The sequence below is a fragment of the Hypomesus transpacificus genome, chromosome 24 (genome assembly GCF_021917145.1).
Source record: "Hypomesus transpacificus isolate Combined female chromosome 24, fHypTra1, whole genome shotgun sequence".
Taxonomy (NCBI): Eukaryota; Metazoa; Chordata; class Actinopteri; order Osmeriformes; family Osmeridae; genus Hypomesus; species Hypomesus transpacificus.
The window spans coordinates 4,590,276-4,617,572 of record NC_061083.1 but is presented as its reverse complement, the minus strand read 5'-3'; the positions used below and the strand labels follow the sequence as shown (position 1 = coordinate 4,617,572).

At 46.0% G+C, this 27,297-nt stretch overlaps 3 protein-coding genes across 6 annotated transcripts; 2 read left to right on the top strand and 1 right to left on the bottom strand.

The window, feature by feature from the left end:
- The first annotated feature begins 1,286 nt into the window (after positions 1–1,286).
- Positions 1,287–8,737, top strand: LOC124486721 (apoptosis-inducing factor 3). 3 transcript variants are annotated; one of them, XM_047048490.1, is made up of 19 exons: positions 1,287–1,353; positions 2,995–3,205; positions 3,413–3,522; positions 3,626–3,735; positions 3,833–3,877; positions 3,976–4,072; positions 4,464–4,576; positions 5,026–5,112; positions 5,231–5,322; positions 5,417–5,547; positions 5,676–5,791; positions 6,032–6,103; positions 6,505–6,568; positions 6,782–6,858; positions 6,980–7,097; positions 7,287–7,385; positions 7,666–7,741; positions 7,928–8,032; positions 8,631–8,737. In XM_047048490.1, the coding sequence occupies exons 1-19, from the start codon at positions 1,323–1,325 to the stop codon at positions 8,671–8,673; spliced, it is 1,797 nt and encodes a 598-aa protein (XP_046904446.1). In that variant the 5' UTR covers positions 1,287–1,322; the 3' UTR covers positions 8,674–8,737. The 3 variants fall into 3 exon arrangements, with proteins under 3 accessions (XP_046904446.1, XP_046904445.1, XP_046904448.1); XM_047048489.1 differs by having other exon boundaries at positions 7,928–8,035; positions 8,613–8,737; XM_047048492.1 differs by having other exon boundaries at positions 1,323–1,354; positions 2,978–3,205.
- Positions 8,738–10,105: 1,368 nt separating this feature from the next.
- On the bottom strand, positions 10,106–20,916 carry si:dkey-98f17.5 (uncharacterized protein LOC569123 homolog). The gene is made up of 12 exons (XM_047048497.1): positions 20,749–20,916; positions 19,801–19,912; positions 19,524–19,617; positions 18,298–18,352; positions 14,910–15,050; positions 14,204–14,364; positions 13,887–13,985; positions 12,966–13,111; positions 12,557–12,728; positions 12,112–12,224; positions 11,891–11,978; positions 10,106–11,426 (listed from the first exon to the last, which is right to left on the bottom strand). The coding sequence occupies exons 1-12, from the start codon at positions 20,861–20,863 to the stop codon at positions 11,373–11,375; spliced, it is 1,350 nt and encodes a 449-aa protein (XP_046904453.1). The 5' UTR covers positions 20,864–20,916; the 3' UTR covers positions 10,106–11,372.
- Positions 20,917–21,801: 885 nt separating this feature from the next.
- LOC124486590 (solute carrier family 2, facilitated glucose transporter member 11-like) lies at positions 21,802–26,868 on the top strand. 2 transcript variants are annotated; one of them, XM_047048296.1, is made up of 12 exons: positions 21,802–22,469; positions 22,702–22,800; positions 23,262–23,422; positions 23,513–23,637; positions 23,735–23,864; positions 24,074–24,222; positions 24,648–24,835; positions 25,017–25,127; positions 25,317–25,418; positions 25,589–25,664; positions 26,005–26,132; positions 26,390–26,868. In XM_047048296.1, exons 1-12 carry the CDS (start codon positions 22,395–22,397, stop codon positions 26,582–26,584), a joined length of 1,539 nt encoding a protein of 512 aa, XP_046904252.1. In that variant the 5' UTR covers positions 21,802–22,394; the 3' UTR covers positions 26,585–26,868. The 2 variants fall into 2 exon arrangements, with proteins under 2 accessions (XP_046904252.1, XP_046904253.1); XM_047048297.1 differs by having other exon boundaries at positions 21,919–22,023; positions 26,390–26,867.
- The last annotated feature ends 429 nt before the right edge of the window (positions 26,869–27,297 follow it).

Sequence of the window (27,297 nt, the reverse complement as noted above, 5' to 3'; positions counted from 1 at the left end):
TTTCCCTACTTTAACAACATAAAGTTGTGCTCTGAATATCAAGTAGATGCTTTCGTTGTTTCACCCAAGGATAGTTTGCTAAGGAACCACACTTAGTCGACTGCTTCACCTGCCATCTAGTGAGAGGTTGTTATAGCATTCATATTCCTATCAACTGCTGCTTTGCAGAGTTACATTGTGTGGGTGAAATACCAGGAGAGCGGTCGGGGGTGTGTGGGCAACATGGCAACCAAACAAAGGGGGTTCAGAGCCTCAAGGGGCCTCCACTTCATTCCCAAACACGGTGTGACAAGAAAGTTAATCGGTGTCTGAATTCAGTTTATATTTAACAGTTTTTCAAGGAAGAAAAAAGGACAGTTTTTGTCACACGAGACAAAAACATGGTTTTCAAAACATCATCCTGTTTAGATGCTTTAAAAATGTCAATGATAAAAAAAAAAAAAATGGAGAGAGAGGGAGAGAAAGGGAGAGAGATAGAAAGGGAGGGACATCTTAAAGGATGGGTTGCTACATTGTGTAACATTGTCCTATATTTAACACTTTCCCGAGCCGCATTCATGAACACGAACAGGGACGACGACCGTGGGAAAGTGTTCCTAATTAACCCTAGCTACCTTTACGAGGACACGCACGCTCAAATGCCCGCGCTCACAACATGCCTGCCACTGCTGCCACCACTGCTGTTAACTTCCTCGGTGGCATGTCGTTTCACAGCAGAGCAGACCAACACAGAGGGCAGCTATTCTTTTCGACGAAGCTTCTTCTTCATGTGTTGGTCTGAGAGCCCTCTGTCACATCAGAAACAATGTTGTTTGGCCTGATCTACAGTTGAGAGCCTTGTGGACAACTACGCACTTCTTCTTCTATTCAATTAAAGCGCCGTCGTTGTTTGGTTTCTGGTTGCTTAGGTGCCGTGGATACCGATGGCTGTTGTAGCAGTTTTAGACTTGTTTGCTGCATTTTTATCCTTTTACCGTTATGTTTTAACCTTGCACCGTTATGAACAACCCACACAGGAGAAGTAACTGCACAGTAACCACAATGTCGTGATGAGGTGTGGGATGTTGGGGCGTTTCATGGTCAGATCACCCTGTGTTGTCCTCTTGTCTCTAGGGGATGTGGAGAAGCTGATGTCCACGATGGCCGGCCTGGACCTGCAGGAACTCGTACCCCGCCTACGCTGTTGTCGTTCTCTCGCGACCAAACGGCCCAGCCTGAGGATCTGACCCCCGCAGCCCCACCACCCCCCACCCTGTCCCACCCCACCCCCAACCCACCTCCACCTCCTCCGCCAGGCCTGCTGGCTCCACCCTGGGCCCATCATGGGAGGATGCTTCTCCAAACCCAAACCAGGTGACCACCAGCCCTTCCCGGCAGCCGCCCGCCCACCCGCCCGCCCGCCCTCACTCCAATCCACCCCCCTCCCAAATCCTGTAATAATTGGCACTTGTTTGCCTTCTATATATAGGTCATACACACTGCTCTCCTGACTGCCTTTGTAGCATGGCGGTGGGCGGAGGAGGAATTTTAATGCTCTCGATTGCATTGTGTTCAAGAGGATTACGTAGTAAAACACAGGCATGAAATGTGTCCCAATGTATGGCTGTTTCAAATGTGGTCTTGTTTTCACAAGTCTTCGAGGAGGCGGGCAGTTTGTCTTGGGTTATCTTTGTGTTGAGTCTTTAGTTAATCGTCAAAGTGCTGCATCTCTCTGCTCTCAGGGAATTGCTTGGCAAAGCTAAGACTCGTAAAAGATGATTGAAACTACAGAAAATGACAGAGACCATTGAAATTATTGAAAGCTACAGAGGCTACATGTAGCAACTGAAAACAGCTGCAATGTGGTTGTGTACGAGGCGTCAGTGACACCAGGTTTGTGCCCTGAGGGGGGGAGTGGCATCGTACAGACCCCCTGCTGGGACAGTCAGACCCCCTGCTGGGACAGTCAGGCTCCCTGATTGAATTAGTCCAAGTCAATTAAACTTAAAAGGCTCTGGACATGACCTTTGACCCATTTGTGATGAGCACCGAGCGAGATCATTAACCAAATGAACAGAACACAGCTCAAGTAGATCATGGAATTGTCTCATGACTTAGGAGATGGTGTCCTATCCTGGTATGAGACTGTTCAGTTGAAGAGGAATAGTGCTCAATTCAGCTGTCTCTGTCTGACTTGGCTGTGTGTGTGTTTGGGAGGGGGAGAGAGAGAGCGAGAGAGGGTGGGAAAGAAAGATTGAAATGGAAAAGGGAAAGCAAATCATGTGAAAATAATACATTTGATTGCATTTTTACAAACCGTACACAAAACTGACTTCATGTTGGAATGTGGAATCAAATGGACAGGTAGCATAACAGATACATGACAAAAAAGCATGAATGGATGTTTTTTTCAAAGATGTAGTGTGTCTTTGAAAGAAAGATCTCCTGTAAGTCTGGGAATAGAGCGCTCTTTCCTCTCTGATTTTCCATTGATTTTAATTAAGACTTACTCAGCAGGTGAAAATTCCAGACAGATTACAGAGTAAAGAACCGGATGGTCAGCAAATTTTTCCAGCCGAAGAGATAAAGCTAGAACTGCAGTGAAAAGCAGTTACACAACCGGCCCCTTCAAACGTAGACATGCAAACCCTTGAACGCAGAGCATCCCAGAACTGCAATGTAATGATGAATGGTCTATCAGCGGCCCTCTACTTAGTAGAACGACTGTGTGGACAGAGTGTCAGGGGGATAGAGCTGCTGACGTTGTGTTGCTGATGAATTTGGGTAGCCCTAAATCATTTCTACAGCCAGGCCAGTTTTGCAGACCTATTTAAACAATGGCAGACTGCTGAATAACAATGATCATTATTCAGATACAGTATGTTCCCAGAGGTAGAAAGACATATTAGGTTTGGAGAGTGTCTGTTTGAGTGGTGTTTCATATCTGTTTGAGTAGTGTTTCATATCTGTTTAAGAAGTGTTTTTTCAACTGCGAGGTGTGTGTGTGTCCGACAGTTGAGGTAAAAGTGGAGCTAACCCTCCTGGAGAAAGAAAAGGAAGTGGACGTGATGTCACCAAACGGAAAGGCGAGCCCGTTCTCTGACTGCCGACCCAACGGGGCGCTGGGGCACAGCTCCGATGAGGACTCCTCCGCCCGGCTCTACCACAAACCTCGTGACTACGTGGAGGCCTCTGTCTGTCACGTCAAAGACCTGGAGAACGGACAGTAAGATCTAAAAACACCCCGTGGTCACCCTAGCCCGGTCACATGCAGAATGCTAGGGTTTCTGTGTTATGTATTCTTATCTGCAGCAGTAGCATTTGTTCTGATGTGTGTCTGCCTGCCTGCCGGCCTGTGTGTATGTGCCTGCCTGCCTGTGTGTGTGTGTGTGTCTGCCTGTGTGTGTGTCTGCCTGTGTGTGTGTGTGTTTAGGATGCGAGAGGTGGACCTGGGCACTGGCAGAGCTCTGCTGATTAAAGAGCACGGAGAGTTCTCTGCCATCGGTCACAAGTGCCCACACTACGGTGCACCTCTCGTCAAAGGTGAGTCAGAGTTTCGTCAATCTTCCCTGTGATACCTAGAATCTTCTCTGAGTGATATGAGTGATTCATTGTTTGTGGGAAATGCTTTTCCTGTGTACTGCAGGTGTCTTGTCTAAAGGGCATGTTCGCTGCCCCTGGCACGGAGCGTGTTTCAACATCGCTACGGGAGACATTGAGGACTTTCCCGGACTGGACAGTCTGCCCACCTTCCAGGTAACCCTCCTCTTTGGTGATGTCATGCACATTCCTTGCCTTGTCCTGTGTCTAAAAGTCCTCCAAAAACTGTACACTTCATATCTGTTTACTTAAGGTCAGAGTTGAAAAGGACAAGGTGATCATTCGAGCGAACAAGCAGGTATAAAGGCGAATATTCAGCGAGTGTTGTTAAAGGTAAATAAACACAAACGTCTCCGTGACCTATGACCTGTAACCTGTGACCTCTGACCCCTGCAGGATCTACAGTCCCAGAAGAGGTCAAAGGTCATGTCGCGGTGTTCAGCAGTCATCAACTCCAGCACAGGATTCAGCCACATCCTCATCATCGGGTCAGGTGAGGGGTTTGTTCGTTAACTCTCCCAAAAACCAACACCGGCCATCTGGTTGAACGATGGCTGCTGGTGTCTGTGGTTGACCCTGGGCCTGCACTCTGCTGGTGTCTGTGGTTGACCCTGTGCCTGCGCTCTGCTGGTATCTGTGGTTGACCCTGGGCCTGCGCTCTGCTGGTGTCTGTGGTTGACCCTGCGCCTGCGCTCTGCTGGTGTCTGTGGTTGACCCTGCGCCTGCACTCTGCTGGTGTCTGTGGTTGACCCTGGGCCTGCGCTCTGCTGGTGTCTGTGGTTGACCCTGGGCCTGCGCTCTGCTGGTGTCTGTGGTTGACCCTGGGCCTGCGCTCTGCTGGTGTCTGTGGTTGACCCTGGGCCTGCGCTCTGCTGGGTTCTCAGGTCCGGCTGCTCTGGTGTGCGCCGAGACGCTGAGACAGGAAGGCTTTACCGACCGCATCGTCATGGCGACCATGGACAAACACCCGCCCTACGACAGGACTAAACTGAGTAAGGTTTGTACAGAGACCCACGGTGCATCACAAAGACCACACAGATGTCCCTCCGGTCAGTGTTGTTGATACAAGCCTTGTTTGAGTTGGACAGGGAAAACTACTTGTAGATGAGCATTTGCTCTGTCCAACCCGTCCATATTATTTGTATAAGTTCCTGTATTTTTCAGCTACTTTTTCTCCCACAGATTTCATGCTTGAAATGTTTTGGCAGTTTGGTCATGTTATTGAGTGTTAGTACAATTTGAACTGATCTTAAGTTGTAATCCTGAGACAACATTTCTGGACAATTTTATTGTTGGTCCTGAAAAAACGATGGGAAGATCCTTTTCCGTTGACATCCAAGCCACTTTTTTAACACTGGGAAACGTCTTCACATTGCATTCACTCATTGAACCACAGAGAAAAAAAACCTGTGTGTGTTTGATTCGTGAACCATCTCCTCCCGTCAGTCCTTGGAGAGCACGGCGGAGCAGCTGATCCTGCGCTCGGTCGACTTCCTCCAGAGCCACGACGTGGAGCTGCTGACCGAGAAGGAGGTGAGAGGCGGGAGGCCAGGCTTCCGGGGGGCCCTGGGACAAGGGGCACCCCCTGTTTGATGTGTGGCTCAGAGTCATCATGTCCCCTGTGTCAATCTGCCATGTTTGGATGTCTCAGGCGGTGGCTGTGGACGTGAAAACGAGGACGGTCACGTTTCAGGACGGCCTCAAGATGGAGTACAGGAAGCTGTTCGTGGCCACAGGAAGCAGGTGAGAAGTGACATGTTTTATTGGAAATTAGTAGTTCTGTCTGTAGAGAACTTTAGCTCCTTTCTTGACACGATGCACTTTTTTGTTGCTTAAGACCGAAGCCCATGAACTACATAGGCAAGGATGTCGGGAACGTGTTTTACCTCAGGACCCCTGAAGATGCTAACAGCATAGCCACTCTCGCCAACAACAAGAATGCAGTTATAGTGGGAACCTCATTTGTTGGTAAAAAAAAAAAAACAGTTTTCAAGCCTTAACTAAGTTAAATACTTGAACTAGACCCAGGAAATACCAGAGTACTTGCCTTGTGGTAGCCTGGTAACAGAATGTGTTCTGTGTATCCCCTGAACCAGGCATGGAGGTGGCGGCAGCGCTAACAGACAAGGCCCACTCCGTCTCCATCATTGGGATGCAAGCCATCCCCTTCCGGAAAGCTTTTGGGGAGAAAGTAGGGAAAGCCATTATGAAGGTAGAGATCTCTCCCCCCCCCCCCCACACCCCTTCCCCCCTCCCTACTCCTCCAGGGAAATCAGGTTCCTTACAGCCCACGTCTAAAAGCATTCTCACTGAGACAAAGCACCATTGTACACGCAAATCATTCCTTGATTGATCCTCTGACACAAGCACCAGAGACCTCAAAGGGAAAGACAATATTTCACTCTGGCAAACAAGTGTGTGTCTTTGCTTGTGTGTGTGTGTGTCTTTGCAGCTGTTTGAGACGAACAGGGTGAAGTTCTACATGCTGAACGAAGTTTCAGAGATGCGGGGTCATCATGGACAGGTATTCAGAAAGTGAGAGAAACAGCATGACATGATGCACAGTAGTCTCTCTTTCTCTCTCTCTCTCTCTCTCTCTCTCTCTCTCTCTCTGTCTGTCTGTCTGTCTGTCTCGCTCTCTCTCTCGCCCCCACGGCCCATTCATAGAGCAGGCCCAGTGGTCGGGCCCAGACTATCAACAGTCAGCCGACAAACAAAGGATAAGCCATGAAATTACTACCAACCCCCCCCCCCCCCCCCTTCCCCCATTAGGGTGTGAACTGGTACAGGAGAGGTGCCAGGGTTACTTTCGCAAAAGTAGCAGCAGAAAACGGAACTTTGTACTCGGGAAGGAATTACCAGAGCGGTTATCTAATGCCGTAGTAGATGCTGTGGGTCTAACTGCTGTTTCTGCCTCCTCCTCAGCTGAAGGAGGTGGTTCTCAAGAGCGGGAAGGTGCTGAGGGCAGACGTGTGTGTCATCGGCACAGGTACGTCCAGGTCAGATCAAAGACCGGCCTGTTTATTGCCAGTTCAAACCTGACGACTAAGACACCTCCTAGGATTGTTTCGGTTACTCTTTGCTGGGCTCAACCTTCCAGCATCCTTCCCAGGCAATTTCTAGACGTTCGCTGACTGGTGGTGTGGTTGTTGCTGGTCATGCCACAGGTAACCTGGTGTGTGTCGTGTGTGTTGGCCTGCAGGGTCTGGCCCGGCCACGGCGTTCCTGAAGCAGAGCGGAGTTCACATGGACTCAAAGGGCTTCATCACAGTCAACAAGGTAAATCCCCACCGATTCCCAACGTTCGTTTCATTCACAAACCCCTAAGTGGCCTGTGGACCATGGACGCTGAGCCATCTAAACCCGCCCCCGCCGCTTGGTTCCCTCCTCTGGCCGCCAGATGATGCAGACCAACGTGGAAGGTGTGTACGCCGGAGGAGACGTGGTGACGTTTCCTCTGCTTCAGCGCGGCAACAAGAAGGTGAACATCCCTCACTGGCAGATGGCCCATGTTCATGGTGAGCGCTATGCATCCCACACATCCAAACCCCACCAGCTGCACACACCCGCTCCCCCTCCCTCCCGCCGTGGCCAGACCCACGGTCTGTTGACGTGACCGAGCTCCCCGTGACCTCTGACCTCATGAAACAGGAAGGAGGTCATGAAAACATCCTCTGTACTGTTGTTGTTTTGTGTTGTATCGACAGGGAGAGTGGCAGCCCTCAGCATGATGGGGAAAGCCACTGAGATTCAAACGGTGCCTTATTTCTGGTCGGCCATGTTTGGGAAAAGCTTACGCTATGCAGGTAAACGTACTGTAGCCTTTCCACCACACAGGCTAACAGGACTGGGGGGGGGGGGGGGGGACGATTAGAACTTCCAGTTGAAGCGAATATGTGGGGAACTAATCTATAGCCTTGTTTATTCATGACTTGCTTACCAGACCAGACCTGCAAACTCTTTTGTACGTTAAAATTAGAGGGTTCCTTACTGCCATCTAGCTGTGAGACCAGAACTAGGAGTCTGTGTGTCATGTTGAGGGGAGTTTGGGGAGGAACAGATAGTAAACAACACTGTTTTGCGCAGGGTATGGGGAGGGCTTTGATGATGTCGTCATCCAGGGGGATCTGGAGGAGTTGAGGTTCGTGGCGTTTTATACCAAGTAAGTGTTAGAACACCTCTGTCACTCACACAACGCGGCTCGGGAGGTTCGACGAACACGATCCCTCTACCGGTTCTGACCTCGCATCACACCCACGGTCTTACCTTCCGAGGAGTCCACACGAAACTCCTCCTCTGACTGGTGACTTTCAGATGCCTGTGTTTGGTTTGTTTCCCCCGTCTATAGGAGTGAGGAGGTGGTGGCCGTGGCCAGCATGAACTATGACCCTATTGTGTCCCGTGTGGCGGAGGTCTTAGGGTCGGGAAAGACGATTAGGAAGAGAGATGTGGAGTAAGTGCATTTTCCACTTTTGGAATCTTTTGCGCACAGGGGGCAAAAGGGGCACACAGGTTGTTCTGGGGGTGGTGGGGGTTATTTTATGGTTTGCGACAGAGACGGAGGACAACACTGGACATTTAAGAGAGAACTTGAAAGATGATTGTGAATTTACAGGGATCACATCAGATCCCAAAGTGCAAAACATCATGTTTGTATAATTCAAATCTGATATGTATTTTCATGTAGCTTGTCCACCATTAACAATTGACCACAATATGTATGACTGCCTTTGATGTTAGTATGTGTCTGTATTATTCTTTAGTGTTGTTTTTTTGTAAAAACAACTGTCTCATGTCTCGCATTTATCTCTCGTTTTAATTGTGCGCACAAAAAAATGAAGGATGTTAACCCGACTTGGCAAGTACGAAAACGTGCCTCTTTTCTCTTCACCAACTGTTTCAACCTTTCATTCATCACCTTGTTGTGTTAATGGAGTCTATGGTGTCTGTGGTTGAGAATCAATATTCTCAACCAGATGAAGGTTCTTCCTGCCTCAGTCACCATGGCTACAACCCGCATTACATCTGTGCTCTTTCGTCCTGGTTTGTAGGACAGGCGACATGTCTTGGCTGATAAACAAAGACTCCCAGTGATGACCCCCATGGCCACAGCCCTCTCTGTGTCCCTGGAGTCTGCAGGACACTGAACTATAGACCCTTCTGGTGCAGCTATCTCGTGGACTTTGTGGACAAACTGCAGACCTGGTCTGATCCGGTGGAAGCCCCTCCCCTGAACCCTGAAGACAAGACGGTCACTGTTTTACATTGCATTCTATAAAGACACTTTATTGGTGATGGGATTGTACAATACACTGACTGTCTCCTTAATAATGTGCGTGCCATACACAGTTTTACTGTGATGGGAAATCTTGTGGTTATGACAGTAATGTTTTATCCGATCACAGCGAAGCAATACTGGATGAGCTGCCTTTGCTACTGCATGCTGGGTCTACATGTCCAGAGAGGTGTGTTAACATTTTTTGTACATGCAACTTTGTATATAGCTATAATCTTCAATGCACTGTAACAAAAACAGGACTGTACAATTTAAACGTAATTTTTAAAAGTATTTGGTTGAGAATGCTTATGTGGGTTAAACTATGGATCTGATTTTAGTTGAAATAATATTTTGTTGACCCCCAACTTAGTATAGAGAAATGCTACCCGCAAAATAGAAACCTCGTAAAACAAACCTTCAATGTGTTAGCTTGACATAAACTGTGAACTGCACAAAGCCCATGCAAAGTAATGCAACAGCGAAAGCTACATTATCTGTAGCTGCATCCCTGCCCTGAATGTTCCTTTTCCCCACTTGACACAAATGTACACAAACACAGAGGCGCATGATATCTCCACAAGACAACTTGTGTGCTTTAAGATGCTATTAGCATTAAGATTACAACATACCTCTTCCTATTGGTGACTTTGTTGCCTTGCTCGTAGATTGCACAAACAAAAATTGAAAATATACTTAAATCTACTGTATGCCTCTGCTTGTGCACTAGAATAGAAGTATTTTCTAACCAAATTAAAACAGCCATTGATATTTTAAATAAGATGCAATAGTTGCTGAAAAGTTATTTTTGGTAGTTTGGTAGGAATAAGCTAATATGGATGTTCTTTGTTACTAAACTCAGGGAACTGAGCTGGGACGCCCTGTCATAGTGGATATGGTCCTGTTGCGTAAATAAAAAAACAAAATATTTGTTGCTTTTGGTATAACAGATAGGAATGATCTGTTTCGTGAACTATCATTGTCGTTGAAAATCAGCTTTTAATACTTTTAGGGGTGTAGTGACGGAACATTCCCATTCTCGTATTTTTAATAAGTTGAAGATTCCAAAATACTTGAGCCATGAGGTAGACAAAATACAACACTTTAACCAACATTTTGAAAAGCATATTCTTCATACTGAAAAGCTTGGAATGGTATTTTTATAACAAAACTTTGAAATAAAAATCTTCAACAATGGGTTCTTTACTGCTTTGAACTTGTTTGTGAATCAAAATTGACTCGGATTAGGAATGATTCAATTATGCACTTTATTAATATGACATTTTAAATATTTCTAATAATAAAATGCCTCATGTGTGAGGTATTGCGATTATGACATTCACAGATACTTGGAGGAAGACATTTGATGAGACATTTTTTTAAACACTTTTTTTAAAAGAACAAAAAAGATCAAGTACCTTAGTTGATCATTTAAATATAGACAAACAGGCAGGGAACAGCACCATTACATTACACCCCCCCCCCCATATCCTAAACATACCAGGTAGACCTTTGTACACTTCTATTTTTTTCCACATGACTAAATGTTTTTAAGAAGTATTGCAAATATCCCAAATATATTTCTTAGTGAGTAAGTACCCCGAACACACCACGTGAGAGCAACAAATGGATCAGAATACAGAAGTCATTGAAGGCATGACAGGGCTGATCGTGTCATATTGTCTGGTAGATGAATTGCATCGTAACGGGGACAACACAGAATTTAAAATTAAGGCTGAGCTACACAAGAAGACGACAACAACAGGAAATACACAAGTGCATGAAACTTCACAGTTGACAAACAGGCAGCAATAGTTTTACTGGCTCTGTGAACCATTCAACAGACAATCCTGTCTTTCCTGAACACTAATACAATCTCTGTGGAGACGACACATCCATGTTTCTACCAGCAGAGACAGCTGGACCTCTGGAGACCAATGGGACTGGCCTCTCAGAATATAACTGGCAATATTTAAATCTTGAAAAACTACTACAAAACAACGATGTGGTTACTGATCTCATCCAAGGAACAAACCCTTTTTCTAAAAAACGTTTTTATGTATATGGCAGTGCTTTCTAATATGAAATCATTTTGTAATAGTAAAATACTAAAGGATGTACACTCAACAACGGTATGATAAGATATAAATGACTGTTGGAAAATATGGAAGTTTGTTTATAAGTCACTAGGAAAGCTTGAATTTATATGTAAACATCTCCATACTTCCAGATCCAAATATTACACACATCACAAAATACACAACAATAATCACAAATTCACCTCTGTCATCGGTAATGACAATCACAGTTTCCCCTAAGGCACTTCACGGACTCTGAATTAATGCTTATTTTAAGTATATCTTCTCATTTAGAAAATCAATTCAAATCAATCACATAAAACAGGTATGGTCCAGTTAAGTTTTTAAAATGATCAAACAAGCACCCTTGGCATGAGAATCCTTTGGAGTGTCGCCACGGCGACACACAAGACGGCATGACATCTCAGTCTGTCTGCTCATCAGAAGTCATATTCAGCTGCACACTGCTGGAGATACTCTTCATACAGTCTCCCCTGTGAAGAAAGATGAAATGATGGCATGGGAAACACATTTGGGCACGTATATAGCTAAGTGAGTGTCAGGTGGCTGAACGGTGAGGGAATCGGGCTGGTAATCTGAAGGTCGCCAGTTCGATTCCCGGCCGAGCCAAATGACGTTGTGTCCTTGGGCAAGGCACTTCACCCTACTTGCCTCGGGGGGAATATCCCTGTACTTACTGTAAGTCGCTCTGGATAAGAGCGTCTGCTAAATGACTAAATGTAAATGTAAGTGGTAGAGAATTTGACTGTAGGTCAAGGGGTTACAGGTTCAAATACCCCCCCCCCGTACATCGCTTTGGACAATGGCGTTGACTAAATGAATACATCATTATTATTTCAAGGTTAATACGTAAACCTAACTGATGTGTAACCTACCGATTCCTACTTTGTATGTTCCACAAGAACAATCTAGAATCAGATCAGAGGTATTTTCTCACCTTCTTGGCTTTGACGACATCCTGGACATAATCTGTGTACTCAGACAGGATTCTCTTTTCCTTCTTCGTGAGAGTCCTAGTACTTTGGCTGGGGCACAATCACAAGATTGTGAGTGTGTGTGCTTGTGTGTGTATGTGTGTGTGCGTGTGTGTGTGTGGGTATGACAGAGTGTGTGAGGGGAAAGAGGGAGGGACAGTGATTGGGGACTAGCTCTGCTTACCGTGCAAAATACTTGGCCAGCCATATCAGGATGTAGCAGAAAGCACCAAAGAGGATCACAAACAGTATTTGTCCATCTTCTGGAATCCAGTCCCACAGATACACGACAACTCCCTGGTGACGCAAGCACGAAATCGTCAGTTACATAAACAAAGAGAAAAAAAGAATAAGGGAGGTTACCTTAGCTTTGCCGTCTTCCATACACGTAGCAATGCTAACACATTCCACACAATGTTAACATGCTCTCCCTTCAGTCTCTCATGTTCAACAGCTGTACCTAACATCTAAACAACAAGAAATCCTCCAGTTTCCTGCAGACCACTGAGGGTGTGCAGCAGTTTCCCCAGCAGAGCTACCACTGAGGGTGTGCAGCAGTTTCCCCAGCAGAGCTAACACAGCTGAGAGGGGGGGGGGGGGGGTCAGAGGTCAGGGGCGTCCGTCCGTACCGTGACGAAGGAGAGGGTGCGGGCGGCGCCCTCCCCCAGGAGCTCGTCCAGCTCGTCCCGGGTGAAGGTGCTGAGCAGGAAACTAAGGATGAAGAGGAAGGGGAGGAAGACACCCAGAGCGCCACACAGGAAGGAGTGGAGGCGGGTGCTGTGATTGGAGCTTGCCGTGGCCCTGCGGACAGAGAGACAGACGGGAACAGGAAGAGGATGGATGTGGTGCATTGTGGGACTGAGGCAAATGGTAAGGTATCTGTAAGAACAGACATTACCTACAGTAAACCATTAGCTATGAATATGAATTTGGCATATATATTAAACTGAATACCACTGATTAGCTTGATTAAATAACTCATCTTCTACAGGTTCATCAAGATGGCTACATTGAAGGTGGCCAAACTGGACTCCCTACCTGTCCTGGACCAGTTTACTGTTGATAGTGGAGCTGATGAGGTCACAGTCCTTCTCCAGCTGGTTCAGGGTCTTCTGGACCGCCTGGTTGATGGTCTTCTCAATCGTCTCACACACGACATCGATTTGGTTCACGCAGCGACTCGGCTGGGCGGCAGCAGAACGATCAGCAGAATGAACAAAGCGAGGATGAGCGATGTTTTTTACGGTAAGATTTTCTGACGAGTTCCTCAAACACTGTCTCAAATACAGTAATTCGTTTTTTTATTACCGCTATAGCAATTATTAGATGGGTCGTGAAGTATGTTGCAACAGAAGGAACATGTTCTTACATATGACATACATCCCATGTATATGAGTGTGGAATGTGGAAAGACCAGAAAGTTCCGTTGTACAAGCTGAGCCCTGGAGCACAGGGGGGGGAGGGGGCATAAGTCAGGCCTGGGGCTGTCACAGTCAGTCTTGGCTGATCAAGTTCCCTGGTTTATAACCCCTGCATCCCCCCCCCCCCCCCCCCCCCCCCCCCCCCCCCCCCCCCCCCCCCACGTCCCGGAGACAAGAGTGTAACTCTCTTTGCCGTGTCAAGAAGAGTGTAACTCTCTCTCTGCACCCGATTGGTGCTAGTGCTCCCCCATCCAGACAGCACATGCCATGAGAGGGAGAATCTACGTTCACCAGCAATCAATGGCTGCTCGATATCAGAGGGGGTCGGAGGTCGTAAATCCAGACCTCGTTCAACAGCTCTGTCTCAGCTGGAGAGACCTATTGCAGAAATCACACTGAGGAGGAACGTTCTAGAAAAGCCTCATGGTCTCTAGACGTCTGGTATAAAATCATACCAGCTCTAAATGTAGAGATCCCAACGTGAGAGAGCTGTGGATCGATTGGTCATGCCTGATCGATTGGTCGTGCCTGATCTCACCTTCTGCGGGTTGGGGATGTATATGGTGGGCATGTCGAAACCACACTTATTGAGGCCCGGTCGTCGACAAAGCTCCTGAACGATCTGCATCATCACACGCTGTGGAGGAGAGAGACAGGAGTCAGCCAGGAAGAATAGCTCAGTGAGATCATCTTTAACTCAAGAGGTAGCAGGTTTGATTCCCTTCCTCTCCACGTTGCCTTTAGGTAAAAGTGTCTGCAAAATGAAGACTTTTATTCATCATCGTCATCATTGACCTCTAGATGGACGCCTGTTTTCACCAGATACTGGCTTCCATAAGGACAGATTGTGCTGACCTGTCTGTCAGTCTCCTTGCCCGCCTCGTCTGCCTTGCTGAGGTAGAAGTGCAGCTTGTCTCCACACTTCTCGCTCAGGTTCTCCACGATGTTGAGGGTGCGTTTGCACAGCGCCTGGCCCATGGGGTCGAAGAACACAAAGACAAGGTCGGCCTGCTCGCCTACGGAGAGACAAAGGACGGCGTTGAGGCGGCTTGGGATTGATGTAACCTCCACTAACAAGGCTGTGGAGCCACACAGTGACTAATCACCCCCAAAAGGGATCTGGATTAGGGGATACTGTAAGAAGGAACCCAGCCTACTATGCAGTGGTGGTGCAGTGCAGTCCTTCCTCCAGCCACACTAAAACCTCTTAACACACAGCCATTAATTGATGTCCAATGTAGTGGACCTTGGTTTTGGTCTAGTAACTACACTGCCCTTGGTATGTCGTTTTTTTTTCTTCTTCCAATTGAGAGAACATCCTGGGCTTTCTAATGTCGCAAATGAGAATGACCTCAGGATTAACTGTGTCATTCTGATTAGTTAATTAAATCAATCGAATTTGTTAATCCGATTTCAGAAGAATTACAACAGCAAATCAGCAAACTCTCTGTTACAACATTTAAAAATCTTCTTTTTTTTCTGGTTTCATAAGGATAGCCAGGCCAGATCCTTTCTCTTACCAAACGAGGTGATGGCCCTGTTGCCAGATCCATTGTCTTACCAAACGAGGTGATGGCCCTGTTGACGTCAAAGGGGTAGATCATGTCTCCATCCACCAGGCCCGGCGTGTCCACAAACGTCACCAGGCTGAACTTCTTCTGCTTAGAGGTGGAGATCTCAGCTGACAGGTAGTCAGTGACACCTGCAAAAAACACACACACACACCGTGTGTGTACGTGCTGTCTGGAGGGGCACAGGTACGAGGTAAGGGGGACCGACGGAAGACTGTCAGCCCCAATGGGGCTAATTTTTGTTAGCGGCAGCTGCAGCGAGGTCGATACCTGGAAAGCTGGAGGGAGACGGGACCAGGAGCCAGATCAACTTTTCCAAGTACCGCACATCTCTGAACTGGTTCTGTATTGCCAGAAACAGCCTGCTTTGGATTGTTTTGCGTAGACACTGTACCTGAGCCTCTGAGATCCCATTTCATTAATGAGTTATCTGAAGACAGTTGTCGAACTGTGATCACCCGAGGCAAACAGCCACGTCGCAAAAGAGGGAGAACTAACAAAAAGAAAATCCTCATGACGCCACGAGTCGAATCGGACGGATTTTAAGTTAAAGTTCAAGTAAAAGTAAAAGTTTAAGTTCTCGCTCCATTCGCACGGCAGAGAAATTGGTTGTCATGGTTACCCACAACAGCTCTTCAACTGGCAGCTTTATGGAGAGAAGCGGGACATAAAGCTAGCCAGTGAAGAACGACTGTGAAGCAACGCACAGTAGCCTCACGTTAGTCAGCAAACGTTGGGAGCGAGACTGCAACGCCTACACACAGAGCCACCTCCCTCCAAGAGAGCAGCAGAACCGGATGGCTGTAGAGGGACCCTCCCTCCTCTCTTCAATCCTTCCTTCCCTCCCTCCCCTCCTTCCATCCCTCCTCACCCTCCCTCCCTCCCATCCATCCCTCCTCACCCTCCCCTCCCCTCCCCTCCCCTCCCTCCCCTCCCTCTGCTGATGACACGGGGGCTTTCTCCTAGCAGGCGGCAGGTGCTACCATCCAATACAGATCAGACCCTTGTGTTGCTTCTCCCGCTGCTGCCGTGGACATTAGCATCCCCCCCACGGCCCCTCCTCCATCCACCCGGCCTTATGCCTCCTCCATCAACCCCCCCACCCCACCCCAGCGTCCCCGACAGCCTCCCACGTACAGGCCCTCGCTGCCGCAAGACACGCCCCGGTCACACGGCTAAACGGCGAGCCGCTTAACGGCAAGATGGAAAACTTCCGAACCCCGATGAGGGTCACGGACCTACGATTCACCTTCCTGGAGTGTTCAGACCGGGTCCTGTGCCCTCCGACCAAGACTGCCAGGACCTTGAGATTTGTCTTCCTTATGCAAGGGAGGCATCTAGGTAAAGCAGCTCATCTCTATACCATCAGATCCTTAAGTGAATGAAACCCCATAAGCCTCTTTGAGAGGTGAAAAGGTAACGTGAGTGATAGCCCCTCCCGATTGACCGTGACCTCCTCAGCAGGATGGCACTAACGCAGGATGGCAGTAACGCAGGGCGTCGACCTGGCAGGCCAGACCAGACCAGAGGGCTGCAAATGTGCTGCATCATGCTCTCCTTGAAGGGGACGCTGACCCGTGGAGCGCAGTGAAGCAGACCCAACACCACCTTCCTTCAAGCAGCACCACAGATTCACGTTTCAAAACCCTTCCCCATGTTGCCTCTTCTCTAAATTATTCAAAGCCGGGATGGATTCATCGTCAGCTGTGTAAATGTTCGGCTTAACAGGTTGACGAGAGGCTTCAGCTAGTCACATTTGACATGCAAATTTGTTTTTAACTGCTTGAGGGGTAATACAACATATCAGCGTGACACAACATTGATGACGTCTATGCTGGGTAACAGACACCAAATAATGTTGAGCAAATTTAAAAGCATCAAAAGAAACGGGGTTAGAGAACATGCTATGCGAAAATGAGCATTTCTCATAGAACGATATCAAAAGATTTTGATGAGTCATGCTCAGGCGCCATGACATGCGAGCGTTATGTATGTAGAGAGGGAGAGCAAGAGAGAAACAGAGGCAAAAACAAAATGAGCGAGAGAGAGAGAAAGACAAACAAAGAGAAGGTGAGAAAGAGAGAAAAAGGAGACAAAAAAGAAGGTCGAGAGAGAGAGAGAGAGAGAGAGAGAGAGAGAGAGAGAGAGAGAGAGAGAGAGAGAGAGAGAGAGAGAGAGAGAGAGAGAGAGAGAGAGAGAGAGAGAGAGAGAGAGAGAGAGAGAGAGAGAGAGAGAGAGAGAGAGAGAGAGAGAGAGAGAGAGAGAGAGAGACAGAGACAGAGACAGAGACAGAGACAGAGACAGAGACAGAGACAGAGACAGAGACAGAGACAGAGACAGAGACAGAGACAGAGACAGAGACAGAGACAGAGACAGAGACAGAGACAGAGACAGAGACAGAGACAGAGACAGAGACAGAGACAGAGACAGAGACAGAGACAGAGACAGAGACAGAGAATGCTGGCGTGGGTGTAGTCCAGATCCTCCAGGGGGACCAGCTCCCAGCCTCGACCCCAGGGGGGGGTCACGTGTCACCGGGCACGGCCTCGCTAGCGTATCCCTACATGTCTCAGCGGCTCCTCAGGTCCCCACACCACACCCGCTGCCCTCCCGGTCTGCACGTCTCCGTGTCTCAGAGGAGCCCCTCTAATGGCCCCGCCCAGACATGCCCCCCCACACCTCCTCACCATGCAGGTGCCCCCCCCCCTGCACCAGCACCAAGCCCTCAAAGCATACCTGGCCAGCACCGTAAAAAGAAGCAACATATCATGCTTTGACAGATCTGAGGAAACACACAGATACCCGCCGTGGGAGAGAGAGCTTAGGGAGGGCGTCCTCTCGCTTGTTTCACACTCGAGGTTCCTGCGAAGACGCAGGAACACTGAGAGCTGATTTCCAATGAAGTGATAAAGCTTGATAGGCTATGACACACGGAGAGGCGTTAGTCATCCAGATGAAGCACCTAAGCTCTGCTCTACCTCCAAACACACAGACAGGAAGCTGTGGAGACCAAGAATCTGTGTCACAAGATCTTTTAAAGGACATTCCACCCAAGGCACAGTGGATTCAATAGGATTCAACAGGGAATTTATGCATGACTACTTCTTTTTTTTTCAATTTCATTTGATTTGAAAATACAATTTTAGCAACATCTTATTTAATCTCAGAGAGAATCCACCAAATTATGCATTTTGGAAACCTATGTTGAAGTGGCAGATGGGAAAAGTTCAGACATCTCTCAAACTCTTCACAAAAACACACAGAACTGTCAAAAAAAAAGTGTGCAGGTTAGATGCCAAATACGACTCTGCTGATAAACAACCGTAACACTTTGCAGATTCCCAGACAAGGAACCCAAAGACGGCATCTGAGCCCTACCTTTAAACTCAAGGAGCGGTCGGAAGTGAGGGTAGAGATGGAGCGTGGCATTGCCCTGCGGAAGACAGAAGAGAGATTAGCAAGGAGAAGAAAACAGACAGAATACGACTACGTGTTGCCTGGACGAGTCCAGCCCGTCCAGTCCGCCCAGCCCGTCCGGCTGGGGGCTGGTCCTCTGGTCCTCTCCCCCCAGCTTGCTCGCTCTCAGCGCCAGGGGCTTTGCTGCGTCTCCCAGCCGCTGACAGCGCCTGCTTTAAGCCCTGCCTGTATATAGCAGATAATCCTGCCACTCCGGTTGTCCTGAGTAATTATATTATGTATCTTCATCTCCCTTCACCGCAGTAGGACAGAGGGAGAATGAAAAGAGAAAGAGAGAGGGAGAGAGTGAGAGAAAGAGAAGGAGAGAACGAGAGCTTGTTCCTCTGCCTGGATTGTTCTGCAAAGCAGACTCCTCCTCCTCCCTCCCCCCCCCCTCCCTCCACACACCCACACACACACACACTCTCTCCCCTGTGCCAGTGCAGCCCAGCCCAGCGTGTGTATGTGTGCAGCAGCAGCAGACAGAGTCATCACCACTCGGCGAGACTGCCTCGAGCACACACACACACACACACAGACACAAACATACACACATACACACACACACAAACATACACACACATACACACACACACGCACACTGTTCTCACAGCACTGTCATTCTACTATGGCCCAAAGTGGGTGCTTTGTACAGTTAAAATCACACTATTGACATTTCTAGCTTACTTGAATATTTAATACTGATGACTAAGACACATTAAGTAGCATTGCTACAGCGGCAACTAGAACCATAATGAACATGATGGCATATCCTTGAGCATAATGGTAATCATTCATTTTTATCAAAACAGTTATTATTCAAGTCAGAATCACGTTTCTTCCTTAGGGATGATGATACTGAGACAATACCAGGGTGAATTCAACAGCATGGTCGACATCTTCTCTCTCGGGGAGTCAGATGGCTAAGCGGTTAGGTAATCGGGCTATTAATCAGTAGGTTGCACGGTTCGATTCATGGCCGTGCCAAATGACTGTGTCCTTGGGCAAGGCACTTCACCCTACTTGCCTCAGGGGAAATGTCCCTGTACTTACTGTAAGTCGCTCTGGATAAGAGCGTGGGCTGAATGACTAAATGTAAATATAATGTCTCTGGGATTGTGTCGACGGTTGGGGCTGTATCAACATACCGTCAGAGATTCTCTCTTCCGACCACTTGTGATGAAGGTGAACCCCTGGGTTTCGATCGCCACTCCTGTTTTCTGGATGTGCTCTTCCACGTACCTGGGACGGACAACCATGTGACACCAGTTCGAGTTGAAGAATTACTGTTCTCTGTTTTATATGTGTCTGTGCTCCCATCACTCAAGAGTATCATGTTTTAAGAGAGTGTATACTCTCTCCACTCCAGCCTGCCGTGAGCAGAGCTGTGGCGTTTTAAGAGAAGGTAGAGTATGTGTTTCTTACCAGTTAATAAAGGAGCTTTTTCCAGCAGAGTGATTCCCCATAATCATCACGATGATCTTCTTACGTGGAGGAAGAATCCGGACTCCCAAGCCACTTGCTATCTTTACTAGTCCTGAAAACACACAAACGTGAAGGTTTATCAGCTGGATGATGTAGGTGCACATTGCCAGTTCAAACACATTCACTGTAACGTTTATAATTATCGAAAGGAAAGCAAACCCTACTGAACAATGACTACTAAGCACTGGATATACTGAAAGTAATGTCATTTGACCGAATGGTCAGAGTGCTAGTACTACACATGTTACTAGACAGGCCTTTGCCATATACTATGCTCTTGTCTGCATTTGAACTATCTGATTAGGACACTATACATAGCGGGTCAAAAGGCAGCACTCTGCTGCCGCAATGGCTTTAGAGGGATTTAGGCAAAATTTGTTTCCACTCAAGGTGATCCAATCAACTACAGATAACAAGGTAATCTGTTATAATTCCACATTCTTTCACTCAACACTCGTTTGACTAGCCACGGGCAACATGCCGAGCGAATACAGTCTTAGCTATGTCTAGAACTGTCCAAGAAAACATCCAAGAAGAAATGTATGCAGATTTGTTTTTAAAGGCTATGCATATTGTATACCAGACTTATGGAGCACTTGACAGCTTTACAGCATAGGCGCATACGTTTGGCCATGGTCATACATGTTATGGATACTGTAGGTAGTTATTCAGAGCTGGGGGATTCCGATCTCTTAGCATAAACAGCCTTCTGTCAGCGACTGACTGATGACGCCAGTTTGATACTGTTTGTTGATAATATTTGTATAATTTAGGAAGAAGCAACAAGTCCCTGGATACTCCGTTGCATTACATAACTTCAATACTATTTGCATGAGTAGGCTATCTTTGCATGACAATTTCGTTTAGGCTTTGTATGAACTTATTTACCGTTTTCGTTGTCGATATATAAACTGTGGCATTCTTTCAAAATTCGCTCACTGGGAGTTAAAATCGCCGATTCCAAAGGGTTTGCAACCGAACGAGGTTTTCTACCTCCCGACATTGTGACAGTAACGAGAACTTCTTTGCCTTTGCCTACACCGCTTTCAACCCTCGAGAAGGGGGAACACTTATGGTGTTACACACTTGTCCATAACGGCTCAATGTGGTCCTATACCGCCCCCTTATGGCAAAACGTACGCAGTCACGAAACGGGCTTTGCTTCAGTCTTGTGGAAGACGTGAGGGGCCGTTTAGGAAATAGTTCAGACTGTCCTTACACAAACACTAATGAAACACATACACATATGAAACGTTCACCCACATGCATACTACTTAAAGCTCACATCCACAAACATGAAATGCTCGCATCGACACATAAGAAACGCAACACAGTATGAAGATTCATTTCTTGGCAAGACACAATACAGCCCTGCCCTGAAATGCACCCCCATGTAATTTCTGTTCTGAATATCCCAGCATCAAATTAGTCTTACTGTACAGTGAGGGGACTAGTATGAGTAACCAGAGTAAGTGTCATGCATGTGGCACTTTCCTAGTCAGTTAGCAGGGGGTGCATTTCTTGGCAAGGCACAATACAGCCATGGGTTTGGAATGGACCTGTTAAAACATGTGTTTCAAAGTACTGTTATTAAATGTATTTCTAATAGATGTATAAATATAAGGCTACAATAGTGTTTGATGTTATTGTTGTAAAATCTTAGGCCTGTTCAAGGTATCCCTCTAACTGACCTCTGGAATGATTGGCTGCAGGCTGGGTAGAGGATTATAAGCTTTTGTGGTCACTTGACTTCAGAAACAATGAGGTCTTTATATAAATGTATGATTATATAAAGGGTTATATTATGGTATAATGTTTATGGTTAAATAAGTTCCAACTTTATGTAATTTGGGGGGTAAACATGATGTAGGCTTCTCATAGTTCCTAAACACTGTTTTTAGTTTGTATCGGGCGCTTGGAATGCTGTTGTCAAAGTTCACTAGACGCCCCATGGTGTGACGCCCCATGGTGTTTAATTGAAACATCTTAAGGTAAGTCACGCCTTACAAATTCCCTATTAGGTCAAATCATTCTGCTACCAGATAATTGTAATCCAGAATCAGACTGCAGTGGCATTTGATTAAATGTGTGCTGTATATTTTCATTCGATTATCAACTTTTAAAATGAACAGAAATGAAGAGTCAACAGAATCAAAGAAAGAGGTAGGCTGATGTTTTTTATTGAATCATCAACAGGTTTCTACTTTTTCCTCAAGTTCTCTAAGATTATTTCCGCCAAAAATTGATTAGCTGCATCCACGGTGAAATACATTTCTGCACGTCTTTTCAGTAGGCAACTTAGAGCTGTACTGTGCTTCCGTGAAGGAGAAAAAAACCATGCAAATGTAATTGTGTATGCTTTAGAAAGGACAACTCATCAATTGTATCATGTTCACTATATTAACTGGGATCCTCGTCCAGTTGACGAGAGGTTTCCCGCTGAAGGATGAGCCCATTGAGAACTTTTTCTTTGCGAGATTGTTAACATTTGTAGACCATAACAGAAACTGTAGAGTAGGAAACTTAGAATAAAAATGACGAGGGATAAAAGAAACGAGGAACATCAGCCTTTACTTAAAGACATAAAAGAAACAAAGGGGACATTTAAGGTAGGTGTAATATTAGTCTATTATTATTGGACTAAGTTTAAATGTTGACGAGACAACCCTTAGCAATCATTCCTTATGAAAGCAAAAGACAAAATCATATATTTAAAAAATGAAAATAGCCTTGTTATTGATAGGTCTGTTCTATGGGCTGTAGGCTACATGTTCAAACCCCACATGTTTAATATGTGTCATTTGTAGGCCTAGAATGCTAAACACGTTATTATTGTTGCAGGTTCCTAACAAATCGCTTCTACTGGCTGTTTGTGCAGCATGTATAGGAGGGACTTTTCAGTATGGATATAATATTTCAATAATCAATGCTCCCACAAAGGTAAGTAGTTAGATCACTTACATTTGTATCTGCCGGCTACTTAAGTTAAGATAATGTTAGTGTGAGTAAATGTTGAACCGTCATTCTGTTTATATAACGTAACCTTTTTGTGTCAACATGTTACACACCACAAAATTAAAATTATGCGCACAGTCCCCACGCAGAACACATAGTCACAGTTTGAGTCACATGAAGACCCCGAGGTTTATCTGCCAACAAGACTGTAGGTCACACCAGCATTTCTTGATTTACTTTGGTGTTACAAGTGTATCACAATGAACTATGGAGAACACTGTAACCAACTTTGAACTTGAATGCGTCCTGCCTTCCTAATATGCATTCAAGTTCAACGTATGGGGTTGTTTACATAATTTCATGCTAATTAAAATAAATATACATTACAGTTGGGATCTGATTTTAAGAGATCTTCAGACTGCTCTGTGATGCTTTTTTCTCTCCAGTCTGTGCAGAATTTCATCAATCAAACCTGGCTCGAACGTTATGACAGTCAGATCTCTGAGCAAGCCCTCACTCTGCTCTGGTCAACCATCGTGTCCATTTTCACTATAGGAGGATTTGTTGGGGCATCAATTGGTGGAACACTAGCCATTAGATTTGGGAGGTATGTTTTGTCTTTCCTTGTAATAGGTATACAGGCTGTTTTGATCAGTTTATCTGCATGTATTGATGATCTGTGTTCCTTCCCTCTCAGAAAAGGGACACTGCTTTTCAACAACCTGTTTGCCCTGCTGGCGGCTCTGTTCATGGGCCTGAGCTTCCCCACTGGAGCGTTTGAACTCCTCATCGTTGGACGATTCTTCACAGGGCTTAATGCAGGTAAACATCCTAATGGGGGAAACTATTTCATAAATGTAACATACAAGTTCCTGGGTATAGATATGCCTCTTATGCCATCTTGTCTTCTGATTGGCAGGTATTGGCATTTGTACTCAGCCTCTCTACCTGGGGGAAATAGCCCCTAGGGCACTCCGGGGTGCCATGGCGATGGGGACCTCCATATTTATCACTGGGGGGATTCTTACCGGACAGGTGATTGGTCTAAAGTAAGCTGACTACTCCTCACAGAGCTCTATGGATATATAGATAGATATATCTACTGTCATCTGTGAAACCTATACATTCTATACTGTGCTACATCTGTGAAACCTATACATTCTACACTGTGCTACATCTGTGAAACCTATACATTCTATACTGTGCTACATCTGTGAAACCTATACATTCTATACTGTGCTACATCTGTGTCTTCCAGAGAACTGCTAGGTAAAGAGGAGTACTGGCCCATCCTGCTTTCCACCACGTGTATCCCAGCATTCCTGCAGCTCCTCATTCTGCCCTGGTTCCCAGAGAGCCCTCGTTACCTGCTCATCGACAAAGGAGATGACCAAGGGTGTAAAACTGGTATGGCTTCACAGAACTGCCTCCATTTGATGACATCTTATACTGATCTAACAGTTCAGATACGCTTGGAAACATACAAGTCTATTTTTGGGGGCTTCTGCATAACTCTTCCTCTTGGCCTGAAGATTGATTTTGCAAGCTGCACATGACAGGAAGTCACCCCCATATTAGGTCATAAATACCACCGTAAACATCAATTGTGGAATAAGTTCCCCTGGAGGTGCCTCTGACCACAGATTCAAGCCAAGCACATGACTCACAGCAGGTTCACACCAAAGGCCGGTTTCACAAAGACCATCTTCCTTACGTCTCATAGATGAATGCTCAATTTCTTTGCTAGCTGAATGAATCTGTGAATGCATGAAAAGCTGAACAAATGGAAGACCATGTGATCCCTGTCTGGTGTTTCCTGTGTCTCTCTGCAGCAATGAAACGACTGCACGGCACTGATAACTTTGACAGCGAGCTGGAGGACATGGAGAGGGAGAGGGTCAGCGCAGGGGGGGTCAAAGCCAGGAAGCCCTGGGAGCTGTTCTCAGACCGCAGCCTCCGGTGGCAGCTCCTCTCCATCATCATCATCAACTGTGCTCAGCAGCTCAACGGCATCAACGCTGTACGGACGCCACCGACACCAACCTCCCTCCGCCACACAACCACCTCACACACTCACACGTCAATATTTAATTTATACATGGAAATATCAAAGCATATTCAGGGTCAAATAAACAAACAAATGAAAGTTACTGATAATTGGATGGTACTCTAAAGTGATGTTGTTTGTCTCTCTTTTGCAGATTTATTTCTATGCAGATTATGTGTTTAGGCAGGCTGGTATTTCAGAGGATAAGATACCGTACACTGTTGTGGGAACGGGTGCCTGTGAGTGCATCACTGCCCTTACTTGTGTAAGTATACCCTTTGTCTTTCTACACATTTCCAGACACTGGAACATTGCTGACATGCACTCCCTTGGATGTTTCATCTTTTTTTTCCAGCAAATTCTCTCTTCTCAATCTCAAAATGACGATGAGCTGTCATGGTTTGACAATGTTTTCATCGACTTGTTGCCTTTTTGTGCTGTGTTGTGTTTTTAGGGCCTGCTTATTGAATGCTTGGGAAGGAAAGTGCTCATCATTGGAGGGTACACCCTCATGTCTATCTGGTGCATTCTGTTCACTCTGACCCTCACCTTCCAAGTAAGGCTTTTTATTTTGATATGATGTTCTATGTGTATCTATCCATCCATCTACTGTATCTATTGAAACAACAAGCATGTGTGATTTGCAGTTGCCTGGATAGCTTCTACCCCTCTCAGATATTTGATTTTCCCTCATCTTTACCCCCCCCCCCCCCCCCCCCCCCCTAGGATGCCAGTCCATGGGTTCCTTATCTCAGCATGGCGTGTATCTTTGCTTTCATCCTGAGCTTTGGCTTAGGGCCAGGTAACAGACAACGGCACCACTGACAGACCACATCACACATCTGAGAGTCAGTCTGACCTAAAGGTGTTTACTCATTTGACCCTTGTGCTGCCTTCGGGTCACATGACCCAGAGGTTCATAACAAACCATTGTTGTGTTTACCCAATTTTACCCAATACAAAACCAAATAAAAATAATTGTATTTTAAACTTTGCAATGTGGGGGGTCTGAGACAGCCCAACGGTTAAAAGAAAATGCTTCACTTTGTTTTTGTATGCGGTAAAGTTGTTGCAATACGACGGTGGGTCACAATGACCCGAAGATAACACAGGGTTAACGATTCTTCTTCTTTGTCCTGAAGGCGGCGTGACAAACATCTTGACCACTGAGTTGTTCACTCAGACTACACGCCCTGCTGCCTACATGATTGGAGGATCTGTGAACTGGCTCAGTTTCTTCCTCATAGGAATGGTTTTCCCGTTCATTGTGGTAAGTGCTTCCTGTGACTTTAAAGATACGACCAACAAATGTCGTTAATATTCACAGGTATGTTATGGACGTACATCACATGGTACCACCCCTGTCACCAGTGTTTGTCCCTCTGTAGGTGCGACCGGTCAGGTCTTTTCCAGAGTGTAGGACATGGTGTCAATTATACAATTAAAGTTACTTAAAGGAGAGATGGTTGCCACAGGGTTGACCAGACCAGATCCAGATCTGACGTGTTGACATCTTTCTGTCCACAGACTGGGCTGCAGCAGTACTGTTTCCTGGTGTTCCTGGTCGTTTGTTGTTTGGTGGCGATATACATTTTCCTGGTGGTGCCCGAGACCAAGAACAAAACGTTCTTGGAGATCCATAATGAGTTCCAGTCCAAGAAGAAGCCTGTCAAAGCAGACAGTATTGACGGAAAGACCACGCTGCTGTCGACTCCACAGTGAAACTCACCCTCTGTTCATCATTCCACATCTTCCAATGCCATGTATGTCATAACACCTGCTTCCAAAACTGGAATCAAGATGTAACCCATTCTAACTATATAATGTGTGAATGTACAAAGCATTACAATTAATTAGGTGCTGTTCTTTATCTTAATATGGTATGAATACTAAATGTTGTTTGTTTTTTATGAAAAAATACATTTGTTTTAAATTAAAATTACAAAAGCAGCTTCTTCGTTTATTTTTTACTTTTAAACATTTAGTTCGGTCTTTTATAGGTTTCAGCTCAGGAATAAATTTTGAGACACGTGTAGCCTAGGTTTCATTTAGAAAAATGTTTCAATATTTCAGCACAGATGGTAAAGTCATTCTTCACTTCTTCACTTGAGTAACCCCCCTCCCCAATAATCTGAAAGGGGTTTTCAGCCACAGTGAAGCATGTGATCATGTTATTAAGAAGAACAACGAAGTAATTCAGCGCCATGAGAGGAGAAATGCTTAACAGTAAAACAATCATCAGGCAAGCCCAAATGATTACTACATATCCCACTCGTGTGGTAGAATTGTAGACGATACAATTGCAATAGTTATGATATCAAAATAGTTATGTTTTTATTTGATACGAAATGTTTTGTAGCACTGTATTTCAAAGACAATTAAGTTGATCGTATCTTAAAACATTTTCCTGAAATTAAACAACTTGGAAAAAGAAG

Bases quoted from the DNA above. Each gene is read 5' to 3' on its own strand.
- si:dkey-98f17.5 (XM_047048497.1), bottom strand. From the start codon at position 20,863: ATGTCGGGAGGTAGAAAACCTCGTTCGGTTGCAAACCCTTTGGAATCG. The intron at 14,365-14,909 runs GTAAGACAATGG...GTCTCTCCGTAG, and splicing joins CAGGGCCATCACCTCGTTTG to GCGAGCAGGCCGACCTTGTC. The intron at 11,979-12,111 runs GTAAGCAGAGCT...ATTGTGCCCCAG, and splicing joins CTGGCCAAGTATTTTGCACG to CCAAAGTACTAGGACTCTCA.
- LOC124486721 (XM_047048489.1), top strand. From the start codon at position 1,323: ATGGGAGGATGCTTCTCCAAACCCAAACCAG. The intron at 3,523-3,625 runs GTGAGTCAGAGT...TGTGTACTGCAG, and splicing joins CGGTGCACCTCTCGTCAAAG to GTGTCTTGTCTAAAGGGCAT. The intron at 6,859-6,979 runs GTAAATCCCCAC...TCTGGCCGCCAG, and splicing joins GCTTCATCACAGTCAACAAG to ATGATGCAGACCAACGTGGA.
- LOC124486590 (XM_047048296.1), top strand. From the start codon at position 22,395: ATGACGAGGGATAAAAGAAACGAGGAACATCAGCCTTTACTTAAAGAC. The intron at 23,865-24,073 runs GTAAGCTGACTA...TGTGTCTTCCAG, and splicing joins GGACAGGTGATTGGTCTAAA to AGAACTGCTAGGTAAAGAGG. The intron at 25,419-25,588 runs GTAAGGCTTTTT...CCCCCCCCCTAG, and splicing joins CTCTGACCCTCACCTTCCAA to GATGCCAGTCCATGGGTTCC.